This window comes from Molossus molossus, unplaced genomic scaffold (genome assembly GCF_014108415.1).
Source record: "Molossus molossus isolate mMolMol1 unplaced genomic scaffold, mMolMol1.p scaffold_m16_p_11, whole genome shotgun sequence".
In the NCBI taxonomy this organism is placed as follows: Eukaryota; Metazoa; Chordata; class Mammalia; order Chiroptera; family Molossidae; genus Molossus; species Molossus molossus.
In genome coordinates, this window is record NW_023425346.1 from 10,127,286 (window position 1) to 10,145,834 (window position 18,549).

Below are 18,549 nucleotides of genomic sequence, written 5' to 3' on the forward strand. Positions count from 1 at the left end.
GAAGCCAGCCACCCACCAACTCTCACAGTTTCTCTAATTACCCCAACACACGTAGGTAGCCAAAATTTCAGAAAAAGGAGTGTGGCTAGGGTAGCCTCCAATCCATCCCTGGGCAAATGGAAAGGAACGCAGGTCAGGAGTTCTCTGGTGGTGATAGGAGGCCAGCCCTGGGAAGGACAGCATGCTGGGTAAATTAACCGGGTCTCTGAGTAGAGGTGTTTTTCCTTCCTCTGCTTGAAAGAGGAGCAAGAACTTTGGTTTCTGGGGATTTGGGCCTCACCTGAGCCAAGGGACAGTTTAGAGGCCTTTGGTTTCGGAGTCTAGTCAGAGGCTGGGCCTGTCACTGAGCCCACTGCCCAAGGCCTCACGTTTATCAAAGCCCTAAATTCGACTTCAGACATTGCTTCTTTGTGAAGTTACACTGGTGTTTGCATTTGTTGAAAGTTCTCATTTGTCACCTGTGAACATTCTCTAAGTACCACAGTTTTTGTGACCCTGTTTTGGCATATTTTCTCAATATGTCAAAAGCCTAATTAAAAAAAAAAAGTTGCCAAGACCTCTCTCTCTCTCTCTTTTGTTTTGTTGAAATCCTCACCGGAGGATATTTTTCCATTTATCTCATACAGAGTGTGTGTGTGTGTGTGTGGGGGGGGGGGGGGTGGAGAGAGAAACATCGATTAGTTGCCTCCTGCATTACCCGACCAGGGCCCATGACCAAACCACAACCAAGGTAGGTGCCCTTGACCAGAATTGAACTTGCTGCGACTCTTTGGTCCACAGGCCGACACTCTAACCGCTGAGCCAAACTGGCCAGGGCCATGACATCTCTTGACCTTCAGGGGGCCCTGCAGAGGGGCAGTCTTGGTGAAGGTTGGGCTTCTGTGAGACCAGTCCTACCAGGAGAAACAGAAGTGACAGGTATGCTGGGCCCCAAGATGCCTGGAGCCAGTGCCTGGGGTGCGGCACCTGCCCGGAGTTGGAGAGGCAGCCATTCGGCTCCACGTTCTGGAGGTCTCCACAAAGAGCTCTGTCCCCATACGTGCCACAGAGGAGGCCTGTGAAGGCCTCAGATGGAGTCCAGGAAGAACTGGGAGCAGAAGTGTTTATATTGTCTGTCACGGGCTTTAAAATAAGTCAGTAAGGACAGTGCGGCAAACAAGGGTGTGAGAGCTGGTGTTAAGGTGCATTCCTGGGTGGTTAGGCTCGGAGGAATAGTGACCCGCACTCCGGGAGTGCTCAGCACGCACTGGAAGTCCTCCGGCAGGGTTCGCGCTCCGCTGGCGGCCACCAGAGGGCTCAGCTGTGCTCCCCGGACTGACACTTACAGGGTACTAGCGAGGGATGCGCGGGGCACATGTATAGAAATACCATGAGGGCATTTCTGCTCTTGAACAAAAAGGCTGTGAGAATCTGGTGAGCCCAGAGCCCAGTATCCTTTAGAATGACCTTCAAAGGCCCCAGAACCCCCTTAGGTCCCTCAGCCAATTGGAAAGTTGGCCAGTCCTACCGAGAGGATGGCTGTCTGTGAGACTGGGTGGGTCAGGTGTCCCATAGTCCCCAGTGCTCCCAAGGCAGAGAGGAGCTGGAGCTCAGACACTAAAGGTCCAGCCAGGCCTGCGGGTGAGGGGCTGAGCCCGATTTCAATTTTAAAACTTGCCCTGGCCGGTTCGCTTAGTGGTTAGAGCATCCGCCCATGGACCAGAGCCTCAAGTTCGATTCTGCTCAAGAGCACGTACCTCGAATGCATTTGGTCCTTGGCCCTGGATGGGGTTGTGTGAGAGGCAACCAGCCAATGTGTCTCTCTCACATCGATGTTTCTCTATCTTTCTCCCTCCCTCCCTCCCACTCTATCTGAAGATAAATGGAAAAATATCCTCGGATGAGGATTAAATAAATAAATAAATAAATAAAAGGAAAGAACCTGGATGTGGGCCTGACCAGTGTGGCTCAGTGACTGAGCATTGACCCATGCGCCAAGAGGTTGCCAGTTCGACTCCTTGTCAGGGCACATGCCCAGGTTGTGGGCCAAATCTCCAGTCAGGAGGCATGCTGGAGGCAACTAGTTGATGTTCTTTCATCTATGTTTCTAACTCTCTCTCCCTCTCCATTCCTCTCTCTCTAAAAATCAATAAAGAAAAGAAAGAAAGGAAAAGAAACTGGATGTGTCCTCCAACCTGAGTGTGCCAGGGCAGCTCCTCCATGCCCACTACCCATCTGGACGTGAGAGCGGCACACTGGCACTCAGGAGACCACAGCTGTGTTCCCGTGAAGAGCAATGATCAATCAGAACATACTGAATGACTTCCTTACAGAATGAAACAATATAGATCCCAGTCATGATGATAATCAATATCATTTGGCTACCATTTCCCACATTCACCTTTAAAAGATTCTTGATCTGGCCCTGGATGGTTTGGCTTAATGATTAGAGCGTCGGCCTGCAGACCAGAGAGTCCCGGGTTCGGTTCCTGCCGAGGGCACATACTTTGGTTGCAGTTTGTACTTGGCCCCGGTTGGGGTGGTGTGGGTGGCAACCACTCGATGTCTCTCACATCGATGTTTCTCTCTCTCTCTTCCTCCCACTCTCCCTCCTGCTCTATCTGAAGATAAATGCAAAAAAAAAAAAGTCCTCGGGTGAGGATAAAAAAAAGATTCTTGATCTGGAATTATGCATTTGGCTCAATAAAAAAAAAAAAAAAAGAAAGAAAGAAAGAAATAACAGACTCAAACAGGAATGTAGCTATTTGGGTTTGCCTAGACAGGGTGTGTAAAGAGGAAGAAAATGTGCAGCCTTTCCTTGACATCTGAAGCGAAAGGAAGTCTTGCTGAAACTGAGGGACTGGGCCCACCTTCCACATAGCAGATAGTGGGGGTCTAAGAAGGCAGTCAGGGGACCCCAGAAATGGTGGTGATAGGGGCCAATCCTTCTTCTCCAGGCTACTTAAAGCAAATGTTCCTAAGACAATGCCAGCGGACATGTTTGCCAAAGAGGTTTTTAATAAACTTAAACAATAACAAAACCTAACAAAAATTGAACAACTGGCTCTCTACATTTTAGAAAACAAAGTCAACATTCAAGAGACTGACTTCCAAAACGTACTGGGAACACAGGAGATGCTATTCATTTTGCAATCTGCAGTGTTTGCTTACAAATACTCATTGCATGCTGTAATAATCATGTTCTCAGTCCCACTGAAGACTGTGTTGTCTGAGCCCAGAAGGACTGAAGAGACTTCTAGAACAATTCCCTCACTGCATGAAGATGCGGAGGTTGGGTACTGCTCACAGCACACAGGCCTAAGTGGCAGAATTGGGTCTGGAACCCTGTCTCCAGCTCTGGCCCAGGGTTCCTTCCGCTCCAGCCCACTGGCTCATCTCAGCATAGCTCAGTGCCCAAACTGCATTTCCGATCTGTCCTCTGTAGTTTATCAGCAGGTCAGTTTTATGTTTTAAATTGTTAAAAGTAACAATTGGTTAGAGCGTCGGCCTGTGGACCAGAGTCCCGGGTTCGGTTCCGCTAAGGGCACATACCAATAATAATAATAATAATAATAATAATAATAATATCCTTTCAGGACTAAAATGGCATTCCTGCCTTTCTATTTGTAACTAAAATTGGGGGGAAATAATAATCATTCAAGGGGGGAAAAACCTGAGAAGGTGAAGAAAATGTTTAGAGTGTATTTTACATTAATAATAAAAGTTTACTTCAAAATAAAAGAAAACATGAGTAACTCAATGTTACCCTTGAAGACTGCCTAAAATCCTACCCTGTCTTCCAATTTGGGGGGGTCAGTAGATGTTCCCATACCTTCCAAGGTCTCTGGTCCACTGGGGGCTGACCTTTGCCTGGCCCTCATGACCCTGATGTTGCCTCTGCAGGGCACTACATGAAATTCAGCTTCTCCTTCAGTGTTTCAGAACTGATCCCCACAACAAACAAACAAAAAACCCCACCCAATGGGTTTAACAGCTTTTTTTCCAGGTTTACAGGGATTTCCCAAGTACTGCCCACATCTCTCTTCACTTCCCCACCCATCTCTGCTCCCTCTGGCCCCCTCCTGTCTCCCCTCCAGAGAGCCTAGCCTCCCCTCCGCTGGGCAGAGCAAACCCAGCCCCTAGTGACATGCTGGCTTGGAGTGGGTAGGGGCTGCCCCTTACCCCACGCACTCATTATAGTGTTTCCCAAACACAAACTTTCAGACTTGGAGTTGGGGTCTTTTAATGCCTCCCCGCAGTGGCACAGCTTGTAGAGATGGTTAATACTCACCCCAGGGATCTGGGGACAAAATTCAAGTGGCCTGTAAGTATTTTAAAGTGTTTTTATCTTAATATGCATGTTGGTCATGTGTTCTACTCTAAAATTTTGCTCTACAACGCATTTCTCTAAAACGAGAGAGTGTTCACACTGGGGCTTCACCTCTCTCCACGCGGGCTCCCTGAGGAGGGGCTGCTGGGACTCGTGGGGGCGGGGTCTCTAAAGGCTGCACTGGGAACCGGAAGACTAAGAGGATTATTTCAGAAAGCCTGGGGGACTGAGAATTCATGTGAGGTAAGGCTGTGGAGGCTGACAACTTTGCTTTGGGCTGGCAACATCAACACCGGTTGTCTCATGGGGAAACTGATTATTTGATTAATAGATATAGTTTCCCAGATAAAACTTTAACACAGAGAGAAAAAGAACTTAAGAGGTCTTGGTTTTGAGAAAACTGGGCATCATTATTTCAAATTTTAAAGTAAATTGAAGCATTGATTTCACTTCTTTAACCAGATCTGGATCAATCCCAAATGTTAATGAACAATTCATCCTGGTTTTAAACCCACATTCTATCATTCCATTCTTGGGCAATTTGCATAGTTTCCTGTAGCAAAACCAAGATAAAAGCAGAGCTGGATTGTCCCCTTGTTTGACAAGAATCTCAAGGTAATTGCCTTAAGCTTCCGCTTAACTTTGCTGATGGAAACAGGAGGCTGGCTTTCTAAGAGCTCCCGGAATGTCATTAAGATGAAATCATTTTGTCCTTTTATCTAGTTCTGTTTGTTTTAATGTCTGATAGAAGCAGTTTGATTTAAAAAAAATTTTTTTTTGTGTGTGTGCTAATCCTCACCCAAGGATATTTTTTTCCCATTGATTTTTAGAGAGAGTGGAAGGAAGGCAGGGAGGGAGGGAAGGGAGAGAGAGAGAGAGAGAGGGAGAGAGAGAGAGAGAGAGAAACATTGATTGGTTGCCTCCCACACAGACCAGGGCTGGGAATTGAATCTGACAATTTCAGCTTTATCCTGTATTTATTTGGAATTACTGAGTCACTGCCAAGTCCCTCACTTCTCATTGTGGAGCCTGAGAAAGAAGGTAACTACCAAGAAGGACTCCTGGTGGCTAACTGGGCTCCACTTTAAAAACAGAGTCTAGCAGCCATTACTAAACAGCAACACAAACCACACTTCAGAGAGAAGCCTGCACGAACGGCCTGCCTCCCAGACTGAACTGCCCATCTGCACCGTACTCCTGCCGTCTGAGCCAGCCCTCAGGATGGAGTTCCTGGAATTGTATTTCAACCAATAGGACTGAGGCTTTCCCTGTCCTACTGGAGCTGCACAGCTATATCCCCATCAGCATCTTCACCAAGTAATCAGAGCAACTCCATTTTGACCAATCAGGACAGCGCCTTTTGGACCAGTCAAACTAGGAGGATTTGGAGTCTTCATTTGCATGAGTATGAACCAATCAGGGAAGAGGGTCCAGGACTCCTCTCTACAGAGGAGTGGCTCAGAGAGAGCACTTTTCCATTCTTCCAAAGACAGAGATTGTGTTTCCTGGGCTGGAGCTGAAACACCAAAGTCTCACTGAACCAGAGCAGAATGGAGCAGAGCAGAGCAAAGCAGACCAGACCAGACCAGACCAGACCAGACTGGTACAGAGCAGGCTGGTGTGGAACAGAGCAGAGCAGAGCAGGTGGAGCAGACCCAAGCAGAGCAGGGCTGCCTGGCCCTCAGGCCACCTTACGCAGGGCCACCTCCCCCAACTGTACTGTCTCACAGCTGTGCTGCTTCATCACTGAGCTGTAACAGTATTGAGCTGTTCTCCCAGCTCTGCCGCATCACAGTGGAGCTTTTTACACTGAATAATGTGTCCTTCTTCACAATACCCCCATTTGGGGATTCCTGTTGGCATTGAATTTGCACCAACAACCATTAGTTGACACAACAAAAGTGAGTTCAATATCTTCATAAGTGTTTATTGAGTGCCCCTGTGTGTTGGGCACTGTGCTATACAAAAGACAGAAATAGTCTCTGTTCTTCAGCAGAATGAAGCTTTTACCTCCCTTTAAAAACCCCACAGCCAGGTAAACCATATTGCATCCCCATCTCCAAATATGCGACATGCTTGCTTACCCTGAACCTCTCTTCGTGACTTCCTCTATTCCCAGAAGTCTTCTCCCCACTTCACTTTGCTTTGGACTATGCCAGATGGCTTCTCCTCCACAAGCCTTTTTATATTATGACTAGTAAGCTAAAGAAAAGATGTTTGACATCATTCGTCATTAAGGAAATGCAAATAAAATGACAGTGAGTTGAATGGTGGCCTCGAAAAGTATGTGCACACCCTGGAACCTATGAAAGTGACCTTATTTGAGAAAAAGGTCATTGCAGATGTTATTAATTTACGGACCTTGAGATAAGATCATCCTGGATTACCCAGATGGGCCTGAATCAATAAAGAGTCCTTTTAAGTGACGAGAGAGAGAGAAGAAACAGCGAATCGGAGGAGAAAGCCACGTGAAGACTGAAGGAGAGAATGGAGTTATGTAGTCACAAGACACAACCCCTGGAGCCACCACAAGCTGGAAGAAGCAAGGAAAGATTCTTCTCAAGAGTTCTGGAGGGAGCACGGCCCTATCTCTTGAGTTTGGATTCTGGTATCCAGAATAGTTTTCTGTTCTCTTAAGCCCTTAAAATTGTGGTAATTTGTTATAGCAGCCCAGAAAACTAATATTCCACTCCTTGATATACCCAAGAAATATGTCCAGCCACAACATGTGCACGGAAGTTCATAACAGTATTCATTATTCATAATAGCCCCCAAGTACAAACAAACACAAATGTCCATCAATGGATGGATGAATACATAAACAAAATGTTGAACATCCGTACAATGGAATATTATTCAGTCATAAAAAGAAATGAAGTACTGATATATGCTACAAGCTGAATGAGCCTGGAAATCATGCTAAATGAAAAAAGCTAGTCACCAAAGACCATGCGTCCTGTGATTCCATTTATATAAAATGCCCAGAATAGGCAAATCTATAGCAACAGAAAGCAGATTGTAGTTGCCTAGGGTAGGGGTGGAGTGGGTGGGGGATGAGGACAGTGAGTGGGCTAGGGATGGGTGGTGAATCGTTTATTCATTATGAACAGTGAATATTTAGAATGATAATTATTTTAGATCTATTCTACCATAATCTAGACAGCTGTATTGTTAACCTTTGTCTTTGATGACATGTTTTAAGAAACGTGTCCCTGGTCACAGTTTTATTTTTTATTTATTTATTTTTTTTTATCCTCACCCGAGAATATTTTTCCATTTTTTGTACAGATAGAGTGGGAGGGAGAGAGAGGAAGGGAGAGAGAGAGAAACATCGATGTGAAGGGACACATCGAGTGGCTGCCACCCGCACGACCAACCAGGGCCGGGGACAAACTGCAACCAAAGTACGTGCCCTTAGCGGGAACCGAACCCAGGTCTCTCTGGACCACAGGTCAACGCTCTAACCGCTGAGCCAAACTGGCCAGGGCCCTGGTCACAGTTTTAAACCCTAACTGTTTTCTTGAGAGGAAACACTTGGCACCTACCAGGTCCCTCTCCTGACCACTCCAGGGAGCAAGGACTCACGGACTGCGTCTCTGCTCATCAGGGGCTGTTTGTAAACCTAACCTCACTTCCTGAGAAGCTTTACCACTTGTCAGTTTCTTTCAGTGATTCCTCCCTCTGAGCATCTAACACAACAGTCAGAATTCTATCTTAAAGTGATCCACACTTTAAGACGTGGCTTTTAAGAATGAATTACATTTAAAAGTAGAGACTCATGTGGTGGCTGGGGACAGGGCCAGAGGGTGACATCGCATACAAAGCCAGTGTTTCAGAGGCCCACATGAGGAGAACCCCCTCTGCCCGCTCGGACACATGACCAGAGGCCCGTTTGGCTCGGTTCTAAGGTCCAGTTGGAGTAATTCTGATGTCCTGCTCAGTGTGCCTTGAGGGGAATGGACTGAGCTCAGTGAGGTTTGTAGAGCTGATTTAAATGTTCAGATCCCTTTTGGCATGGGAGCTAGGAATGCTCCCATAAGCCACTCCAGTCTGAACATTCAGGTCAATGGAAGGGACCCAGCAAGGACTGGCCCTTGGTGTGGCTCTGTGGTCTGCTGTCACTATGGGCTTCAGCTCCCCCTCCCAAAGCCTGTTCAGTGGAGCAGGCCCCTGTCACTCCAGGTCTCTCCACAATCTCTTTGGCCAGAATGACTGATTTAGGAACGCATGTCTGACCTGGGCAACTAAAGGGAACCCTCACTGGGGCCTCTTAGGAAAGGACCTGGCTTTGCCTGGCGGTGTAGGCATGGATCGGGAGTGCGCTGGACTGGAGGGAGGCAGCCCGAGTCCGTCTGTCTCCACCCCTTAGTAGCTCTGTGTTTTTGAGGCAACTATTTAACCTTTTGGAATCTCGGTTTCTGCATCTACATAATTAGAATGACATCACGTCCACAGAGCTAGTATATGGACTGAACTGAACTGTGTGAACACGAAGTAGAGCTCCCTGCCTCTAAGAGTCACTCAGCAATGACACCTCTATGTACCAACTGTGGGGAGGAGGCTCTGGCACAGGGGAAGCAACTGTCCAAGGACAGTGGTGCAGCTTTAAAATTTCTCACCCCTGAACTACCTTTCTGGCTCAGGTTATACTTGCACTTCCGCTGCTCTTCAGATGAGTGAGGAATACAAATGCAGACAATTTACGTCTCTCATCATTACAATTAGTTATTCTACCTGCAGAGTACCTACCAGAATCTGCTGGTGTTGCTTTTCTACTTGATAACCTCCAAAATGCAGTATGCTGGGCTTTGCTTGTATGACCTTATTATTCAGAAGTTTTACATAAACCTCTATAAAAAAATGTAGATAAGTATATCATGAGATGAGACATAAAAGAAAACATTAAATGAAAGAACATCCTATTAGCTGGGGTGCCAGGCCACGGCCAGGGCCAAGAGGTCTGTCCCCAGAGCCATGTAGCCACTGACACGCCACCCTCATCCCAGCAGCTCCTGGCACATCTCGCTGAGGCTCCCCAGCGCCGGTTCTTCAGTATTTACGGCACTCTGCCTCCCGCCACAGGTTGTTTCCATTTTTGTGTTACTCATTTGTCTCTGTTTTGTCAGCTCTGGGTCTGAAGTTTTGTTTTTCTTTAACTTGTTTTTCTTTATTGATTTTAGAGAGAGAGGAAGGGAGAGAAAAAGAGAGATAGAAACATGGATGAGAAAGAACATCAATTGACCGCCTCCTGCATGCCCCCCACTGGGGATCAGGCCCACAACCTGGGCATGTGCCCTGACTGGGAACTGAACTGGTGCCCTCTTGGTGCAGGGTCGATGCTCAACCACTGAGCCACACTGGCCAGGCTGGGTCTGAAGTTTTGTGTTGTTTTATTTTAAACTGGTTTGTGTTCATATTTGGGGGGGAGGGGGGATACTTAATAAATTTATTGCTGTCAGATAAAAAAAGAAGATCCTATTAATGTGGGTGCTTTTAAATTTAGGATATTTTAAGCATATGAAAGGTTCAGATAGAGGATACAGCTGTCAAAAAGATTAATGATCTGTTCCAGATAAACTGCAGGATCTCTCCTATTTTTACACATTGGAAGATATTATCATCGCAATACAAATTCATGTGTATTGTCTACTACCTGTTAAGATAATTTGCTCTTTACATTTTGTACATGTCTCTGCAGTAAAACACAAGCTCACGGAGCCCACACACCTGTCTGCTCTTCGCAACACTGCTTCTTATTATGGAACGAACACCAGGTTCAAAGGAACGAAGTACTGTTTAATTGTACTTCTGCGTATTGAACTGTTATTATTCGATTTCCTCTAAATAGAACTACAATGCGATATAGAGTAGTCTTTTAAAAATAGATATTATGTAATATCTATTATTTGATATGGAGTAATCTTAAAGCTCTGAATAAATATCGCTCTGGACAGTAAAGTCCCAAACTGTTATTGCAATATAAACGTCTTCTTTTTTTCCAGTTTTGAGAACAAGGTTAAAACAGCTGAGCTCACAGAAGTGCCCAGGTCTCCAGCACTTTTCTCGGCTCTTCAGCAGGCACGATTGAGACATGTGGAGAAGGCACTGGGAACCCGCTACCCAATTGTTCCTGTGCCTCCAGTGCCTGTACCCTCACCCCCATCCTCTGAGGTGGGTATTATCACCATTCTGTAGATAGGAGAGCTGAGTGAGACTCAACAGGTTAAGCAACTTGCCCACAGCCCAGGTCTGTGTTATTCCAACCAGTAGACTGCTTCCCTCGGTATGAATGCACTGCCCAGTTTCTAATAAATGGACACCTTTCAGCTTTGGTTACATCCCAGTCCTGTGAGCCACAGAGAGCCTTACCCACCCCTTAGCCCACTGTGAGTCTATGTACATCTGAAGTGGTGTTTCTGCTCCTCTCCAGGTGATCTCTGGGCCACACTGAAGGGCTGGGATGGCTTAGGATGGTGTTTCAGGGGGACTAGTGATCTCTGTAGGTCATCTGGTAATTTTTTAAGTATTGAAATTAACATTATTTGATAATTTTTTTTAATGCTGAAGATTTTGTTTTTAGGGTGACAAAATATATGTAAATGAGCATTTTTCTCTTAATGCCCAGAAATAGTGAAATATATCAATTTGCACTCAACAAGTTCTATAACGACAAAAGAGCCATGCCAAATACCACATTTCTAGTATTTGCAACGGGCCCTGAAAGACAAGGGGCAGCAGCCTAGTGTGATGGGAGAGAGCTGCTCATGGGGCTGCAACAGCTGAGCACTAACTCTCCACCTAGTTGAGCCACTTTGGGGAACCCATCTGACCTCTCTGAGTCTCAGTTTCCCCAACAGTGAAATGGAAATAGAATATTTATGCCATGCAGATTCAGTGAAAATAATATAGGCAAAATTCTTAGCCTTTTATATACTAGCTATAGGGTTGATCAGGCTTTCCAGGCTAACCGATGTGCATGGAAAAAGGCAAGAAGGTACAACATGTACAAAATGCCCGAGGTGTTGAAGGAACAGGAGTACCATGGAGGGGCCAGAGCTGGGGATGCCAGCCAGATTCTACAAAGGAAACTGACTAGGGTGTGAAGGTGGTCTGGAGGAGAGGGTGGCCAGGGAGGGAAGCACTACTGCAGCTCTGGGCTCAGCATGAGGAACAAGGCAGTGGGGACAGATAGGAAAGATATTTGAGGAAGTGGAAGCAACAGAACTTGGTGACTAATTCACACATCAAAAATCTATCAGTTAAGTGGATCTAAATAGAACCATTCTTTGTTCTTAATAAAAACTATTATGAGCCTATAAAATGATAGAGACAAATCAGCACCAAAAATTCCACTATGCTTTCTGGACTTCAGAGTCTCTGGGAAGTTGTGAGTGGCAAAGCAAATCTGTTTCTCGCCACTTACTTGATTCTAGGAGGTGATTAGGCGCTTTTCTTCTTTTCTTGGGCTCCTCCACTAGGCTCTTCAAAAGGAGGGGCGATACGTTATTAAATGGTTCCTCAGCATTCTTTAGTTCTCTGCTGGGGGTTTTCACTGCTGCCATTTTATCTTGAAAAATGGAATGTTCTCTTTAAAGCCAAAGGTCATTTTCTGGGAAGAAAACAGTAGCAGCATAATCATCCATGAGAAACCACACACATATTTTTTCAATCCTTGACAAATAGACCTCTCGTCACTGTGTGGTTTACTGTGGTTGAGGCCCTCCCTGCCTCTGGTCTCTCTGCTGGCCACTCAATTCCCACGCATGCTGTCCCATCAATCTCCTTGCGTCACACGTCACATCCATTATCGTGCCATTGCTCAAAACCCTTTCGTGGTCCTAATTCTCAAGAGCTTTTCCTAAAATGCAGTCCTGACATGCTTCTTGAGCTATTAGTAGAGGCATGGGGAGGAAAAAATAAAGGCTCTTGCAGTGGAATACATTTGGAAAATGTTGAAGTAAACAATTAAACAGGCTTTTTCTGAGATTTCTCCAAATTGGTTTCTCAGATGTGACCATGAAAACCTTTAACATTTGGAGACACTATATAGGACACTGGCATTTATGAGCCACCTTCCTGAGCCCCTGTCTGGGGACAATGAGGAGGTGCAGACACCATCGGCCTCCTCCATCTCCACCTGGTCGTTTCTGAAAGGTCTGAGCTCCTATGTCCCAGTCTGCACCATACCCTTTGTCAGACTTGCCTTCATTTCCACAGTCAAGTTCCACCTTCTTGGTGATGTCCACACTGACCCCAACTCTTTCACATTCCTTAGCAATTACTGCCTCTACTACTCATTTGGCATTAACAACTTAGTGCCCTGTAGTGGCACCTTACTAATCCCACATATCTTTATATTTTCCCCAGCGAAGTGTCTCTACTTGAGGCCCTTGTACGGACCGGGGGCTGCTCTGTGAAGCCCCTGAAATTGAACGTAAAACCATGAGTAGACCTTTATGTGCTTTTTTGTTTGTTTGGGTTTTTTGTTAGTTTTTGAGAAGGTTCATAGCTTTAGATCCCCCTAAAGTCTCCTGCATTGAGCAAAATGTAGTTGACTACACGGAAGAAGGTGCTTACTAACCACTTTCTAAAAGAAAGTTCTCCTTTCCCCTCACGTCCCATCCCTCTCCCTAGCATTGCAGACGTCCCCCAGCTCAGCGCAGCCCCCACCTCACCCGCTCCGTTCCCCTCCATCCCTACGCCTTCCCCAGGTTCACTGTCCGGACCTTTCTCCACGGGTCCTCAGATTCTCTGCCCTTCTTTAAGCAGGTACAGGAGCGAAACCGTGCTCCATTTCACTCACCGCCAGGGTGACCCTGTTTCGCTTTTCACACCCCACATCCTGGGTCCCCCTCGCCCCGCCCCCTATCGGGCAGGCCCGCTCATCCTTGCCTAACGCCTGCCGCTTCAGCGCCGCTGTACCCCATCCCCTGCTAGGGGTGGGGTGGACCCTAGACCCACGCACCGCCCGCACCCCCATGGGTCCTTTCGGCCGGACCTCTCCTGCGACCCCAGCCCAGGCTGGCTTGCCGCGGCGTGGCAGCGGCTCAGGGGCCACCCCAGCCCCGGGTCCCAGGGCGCTCACACGGGAGGAGGTCCCCGGGAGGCTTCCGCGAGCGCCGGCCGCAGCGCACCGCGTCGTCATGACGACGCAGACGCGCTCGGAGGTTGGCGGCAGGGCCCGACCAAATCCCCCAGGAGTGTGGGGAGAGCCGCGCCGTCGCAGCGCGAGGTCCGGAGGCCGTGGGTGTCTTTTGGGGACCCTGAGAAGTCTGTGGGGCCTGGGGAGAACAGCGAGGGCGACTCAGGAGGTGCGAGGCCAACGGATTCCCGAGGGGAAATGAGAAAGTCGGGAAGGCTATGAACTGGGAACCTGGAAGAGCAGATCGCGGAGCGGGGCGACCGAGAGGGGCGGGGCGGGTTACAGGGGCGGGGCCTCCCAAGCGCAGTGGGTGGAGCTTCCCTGACTCGTTCACAGACGCCCTACTTTATTTTTTTTAAATATGTTTTTTATTTTAGAGAGAGAAGTGGGAGGGAGAAGGAGAGAGATAGAAACATCAATCTATGGACGGACTGCTGAGGATCGAGTCCGCAACCTGGACATGTGCTCTGCCGGAATCAAACTGGTGACTTCCTGGCGCACGGGAGGACCACTCTTAGCCAAGGGAGCCACACCAGCAGGGCTGGGCGCCCTACTTTAATATCGTTTGTTTTGCGTTTTCTATCATGATAAATTTTAAATATATACAAAGGTAGGAAGAATAGTATGATGAACCCAACACTCGCCTGCAACAATGATCAAATCATGGCCAATCTTACTTTGTACATTTCCTCTACTCCCTGCATTATTTCAAGAAAATCCCATACATCATTCCACCCATAAATATTTCAGGATACAAATCCAAAAGATAAGAACACTTTTTAAAAACAATCACCCGAAAAATGACAATATTTTTAACATCTGCAAATATCCTGTATTCAATTGTCTCATAAATGTCATAAAAAATTTTTTTTAGAGTTTGCTGGTTTGAATCAGAATTCAAATAAAATCTACACATTGCAAAATTTTTTTTATTAATTTTTAGAGAGAGAGGAAAGGAGAGGGAGAGAGAGATGGAAACATCGATGAGAGAGAACATCCTTTGGCTGCCTCCAGCATATCCCCCACTGGGGATTCTACCCACAACCTGATCAAGTGCCCTGACCCGGAATCAAACAGAGACCTCTTGGTGCATAGGTCAACACTCAACCACTGAGCCACACCAGGCAGGCTAGATTGATATGTCTTTTAAGTCTCTTTTAATCAATGGGTTCTCCCTTCGTATCATTTTTTTGTTGTTGCAATTTATTTACTAAAGAAACTGTTTCTGTCCTTGATACCAATATTTAGGGGTTATAAACCATAAAACTGGGTCTGCTCCCCTAACCTCCTTCCCTGTCTATTACACCCTGCTCACCCAAGGACATTTTTTCTTGCACAGACACTCAGACTTCTCTCTTCCCAGGAGCTGCCCTTATCTCGCTCCCTCCATCTATAACTTGACACTTGTTTGATGTTATTTATGGCTTTGTACTGATAAGACATTATAGGAGTAATTCAATGAGGATACCTGCCTTTCTCATACTCACATCACTGGTGCTCTTTGTGGCTTTGTTTTTTTACACCCTCTCCCACTGAGAATGTTTATTTTTTTCCATTTTCCTATTCTCCAATCCCTCCTGGCCACCATCAACACTGATTAAAAATCTCCCCAACTTTCAAGGCTAACACTAGAGATGGTATATCTTCTACCCTTCCCATAACCCTACAGGTCAGAAGAGCTGTTTCCCTATTTTGGTCTTCCGTACACTTTGTTATGGCATCTTTTTTGACATCTATCTTTTTACATGCTGTACCCATCATTATTTGTGTATGTGTCTTAGACTGCTTAATTCTTATGGGTAGGGGACTGTACTTTATCTTTGGGTCTCCCACATAGTTGACACAGTTCTTTGTTCATAGTGATAACCCAGTAACTGTCCACCAAGTGGGTACAAAAGTCATTTGCTTCTATAGTAGGTTACTTCAGTTCTTTCTGTTTTGTTGCCCCAACAAAGTTCTAGATTTCAGAACAAGTACTATGTTTCCAATAGTCCCAGAATTTTCCACCCGGCTCATAATCAAATGCTGGTTTCCATACATTTTTTAAATGGGTATTGGATAACATCTTCTAATTTGTATTTCATTTTTTTCTAGAAAAATTGCCAACTTCTCTACTTTATACATAGATATGATATAATATGTGAGTCTGTATAATAAATTAACCACATTGGGTATTATAGTATAGAGGACCCTACTGGTTGCCTACTTCTACTTTCTTACCAACAGAGCCTCAGCTTTGCTTAGGTTTCTTCCCACATCCCCAGTTCCAGCGGTAGATACTGATTACTCTAGGCCAGTCATTGAATTCCTAATCCTTTTGCCCACGGATGATTTATAGTTGAGTATGTAACCCAATTCTGGACACAGACATTAGGGGAAGGCTTCTGGGGACTTCTGGAAAAGGTTTCCTCTCTCTGAAGAAAGAGACATACATAGATACAGTATCTGTCTGTTTCTGGACCTTGTAGTGTCCAGAGTGATTCCTTGGAATTTCAGCAGCCATCAGAGGCCATGAGAGGCCCTAGCCTTATGGTGAAGCTGATGAGGACAGCAGGAGACAGGAAGAAGACTCTGGACCTGTGTGATATCATTTCGCCTTTGATTGTTTGGTTCTTGCATCCCATATCTTTCCTTCAGCTGAAAAAAGTTGACATACAATGACTTCTAAACACTTACTACTCAAAGTGTGAACTGCAGCGCAGGGGCCTGTTAGAAATACAGAATTCCAGGTCATCCCAGGCCTAACGAATCAGATTCTGCATGTTAAGAAGATCCCCAGGAGATTTCATAGACATGCTAAAATTTGGGAATCACTGAACTGATGCCCCACAATTACAGTTGTTTCAGATAATCAATTGTTTAATGAATTCGTTTATGTATTTCACATTCATTTTGCTTAGTGTTGGCAATGAGCAGAATATAAGGCTATCTCAGCGTCCTGCAAACTGAAGCAATGAGATGGGTGTGATGTCAGGCACAGAAGCTGCAAGCTCTACACTTCGGTAGCATGGAGAGAGCAATGAATCTTCTTGCTTAAAAGCCCTCGGTGGCTTCACACTGTACAGAAAATAAAATTCTACAATTCTTAACACAAGTTTCAAAGCTCTGCAGGACCCAACTGCTGGCCCCTCTTTCCAGCTTCTCCTCACCTTACTCCATGGTGCTCCTCCCACACCCCCACTGCCTGGGGAGGTGGGTTAAAGCTGGCTCAACATTCTTGGGCACTCCCCCGATGGACAGGAGGGTTCCTATGCCCTCGCCTTGAACCTAGATGGGTCTATGACTGCTTTAACTTCCCAGGCCAGCCCTGCCTGATTTCTGACCCCCAAATTAGTAAGAAATCATAAAATGGGTGTTGTTTCAATCCTGTAAGTTTGAGGATAGATGTAGTTGCAGCAATAAATAACCCAAAACATGGCTAATTCCTACATAACCTAAGAATCTCTTCTTCAAAGGGGCTTTTTTTCTGGCTTCCCTTTTGTTAAAATGAGTGAGAGACTTTAATCTGGACAGAAATCAGGAAGAGCTAGAGCCTGAGAGAGAAGTTGTCATACTCTTGTCATCAAGAGAGCCCTCAAGAACTTCCTCTCCCCTCTACAAAGCACAGCCTTCATCTTTGGGCAGAACATCCACCTGGTCCACCTTGGCTGCGCTTACAATATTGCCTCGTCGATGTCTGTCTTCCTAGATGATAAGTTCAACGAAGGCTGATTGTTCACCCCTGTATACTCATCGGGTACACTGCCTGGTACATGGTGGTGCCTCCAAAATATTTGTAGAAGTAAGTCATTAATGAGTTATGCCAAGTGAGTTCTAAATATGTATATATTTGGAATATGAACAATATATTAATTTGGTTCAGATTCAAGAAGTACACAGTCTCTTTCTACTCCTGTCCTTAAGCCACCAGGCTGCCTTTCCCAGAGGTAACTCATGTTACTAAATTGTTATTTGTCTTTCCAAATATATGTTGTACATATAGAAGCAATTATATGTATGCTTGCATGTGTGAAAAGTTTACCCCTTGTTTAAAAGACCAAATAGCTTACTCTTTGGACTCCTCTTTTTTCACTTAAAAATATATTTGGGTGATCATTCCATATCACCATATCATCATTTCATACATGAAGTACCTCCTCATTTTTTTATGGCTATAAAAACTTTATGATTTATGAAATCAGTCCCCAATTGCTAGATATATAGGTTGTTCCTGATCTTTTGCTATTATAAACTATGTTGCAATGATTTAAACAAATGAATACATCATTTCTACAAACATGTACATACATCCACTCATATACACCTGAGTATATATATAAGAAAAGTCCCTGAAGTGTGTGAGGTCAAAGGGTCTGTGCATTTGTAATAACGATAACTGTTGTCAAGTTTCCCTTCATGGGCTTTGTGTTAATTATTCACTGTTACTTGTAATGCATGAAAGCACTTGTTTTCTTACAGCCTCACTAACAGAATGTATTATAAAACTTTTATATTTCTATCAATCTGATGGGTAAAAAAATAGTATGCTTTTTATTTTTCTAATGATAAGTAAAGGTGAGCATGTTTTTATATGTTCAGGAAACATTTGTTTTCTTTTCTGTAAATCCATGTCCCCTACCCATTTTTTCATTGGGTTCTGATCTTTTTCTTATTGAGTTGTTGGAACTCTTTATATATTAGGGAAATTAGTCTTTTGTTTGTGATAGGTGTCATAAAGTTTTCCCCCAGTTTGTCATTTGCTCTTAATAGTTTTTGCCGTGCAGAATTTTTTAAAAAAAATTTATGTTGTATTCATTATGTATTGCTCCATAACAAGTTGCCCCCAAACTTGGTGGCTTAAACCAACTGCAATCGTTTAGTATCTCTCACAGTTTCTGTGGGATGGGAATTCAGACAGGGCACAGCAAAGATGGCTTCTTTCTGCTCCATGATGTCTGGGGCATCAGGAGGAAGACCCAAAAGCTGGGAGGTGAAATAGTCTGAAGGTGTCATCTGGTAGTTGATGCTAAAGCTGACAGCTGGGAGCCTAGACAAGGCTCTTGACCAAAACACTCACACATGCCCTGAACTTCCTTGCACCGTGTCGCTGGGTTCCTGG

General features: G+C 45.4%; 1 protein-coding gene across 1 annotated transcript in view; it reads right to left on the reverse strand.

Annotated features, from left to right (window-relative positions):
- The window catches only part of CFAP221 (cilia and flagella associated protein 221), a 131,456-nt gene extending 119,532 nt beyond the window's left edge, over nucleotides 1-11,924 (reverse strand). The window contains exons 1-2 of the mRNA XM_036254841.1: nucleotides 11,733-11,924; nucleotides 9,059-9,159 (exon numbers count right to left, since the gene is read on the reverse strand). Coding sequence (XP_036110734.1) covers nucleotides 9,059-9,159; nucleotides 11,733-11,871 — 240 coding nt within the window. The 5' untranslated portion in view covers nucleotides 11,872-11,924. The remainder of the gene's footprint in view (nucleotides 1-9,058; nucleotides 9,160-11,732) is intronic.
- Nucleotides 11,925-18,549: the final 6,625 nt, after the last annotated feature.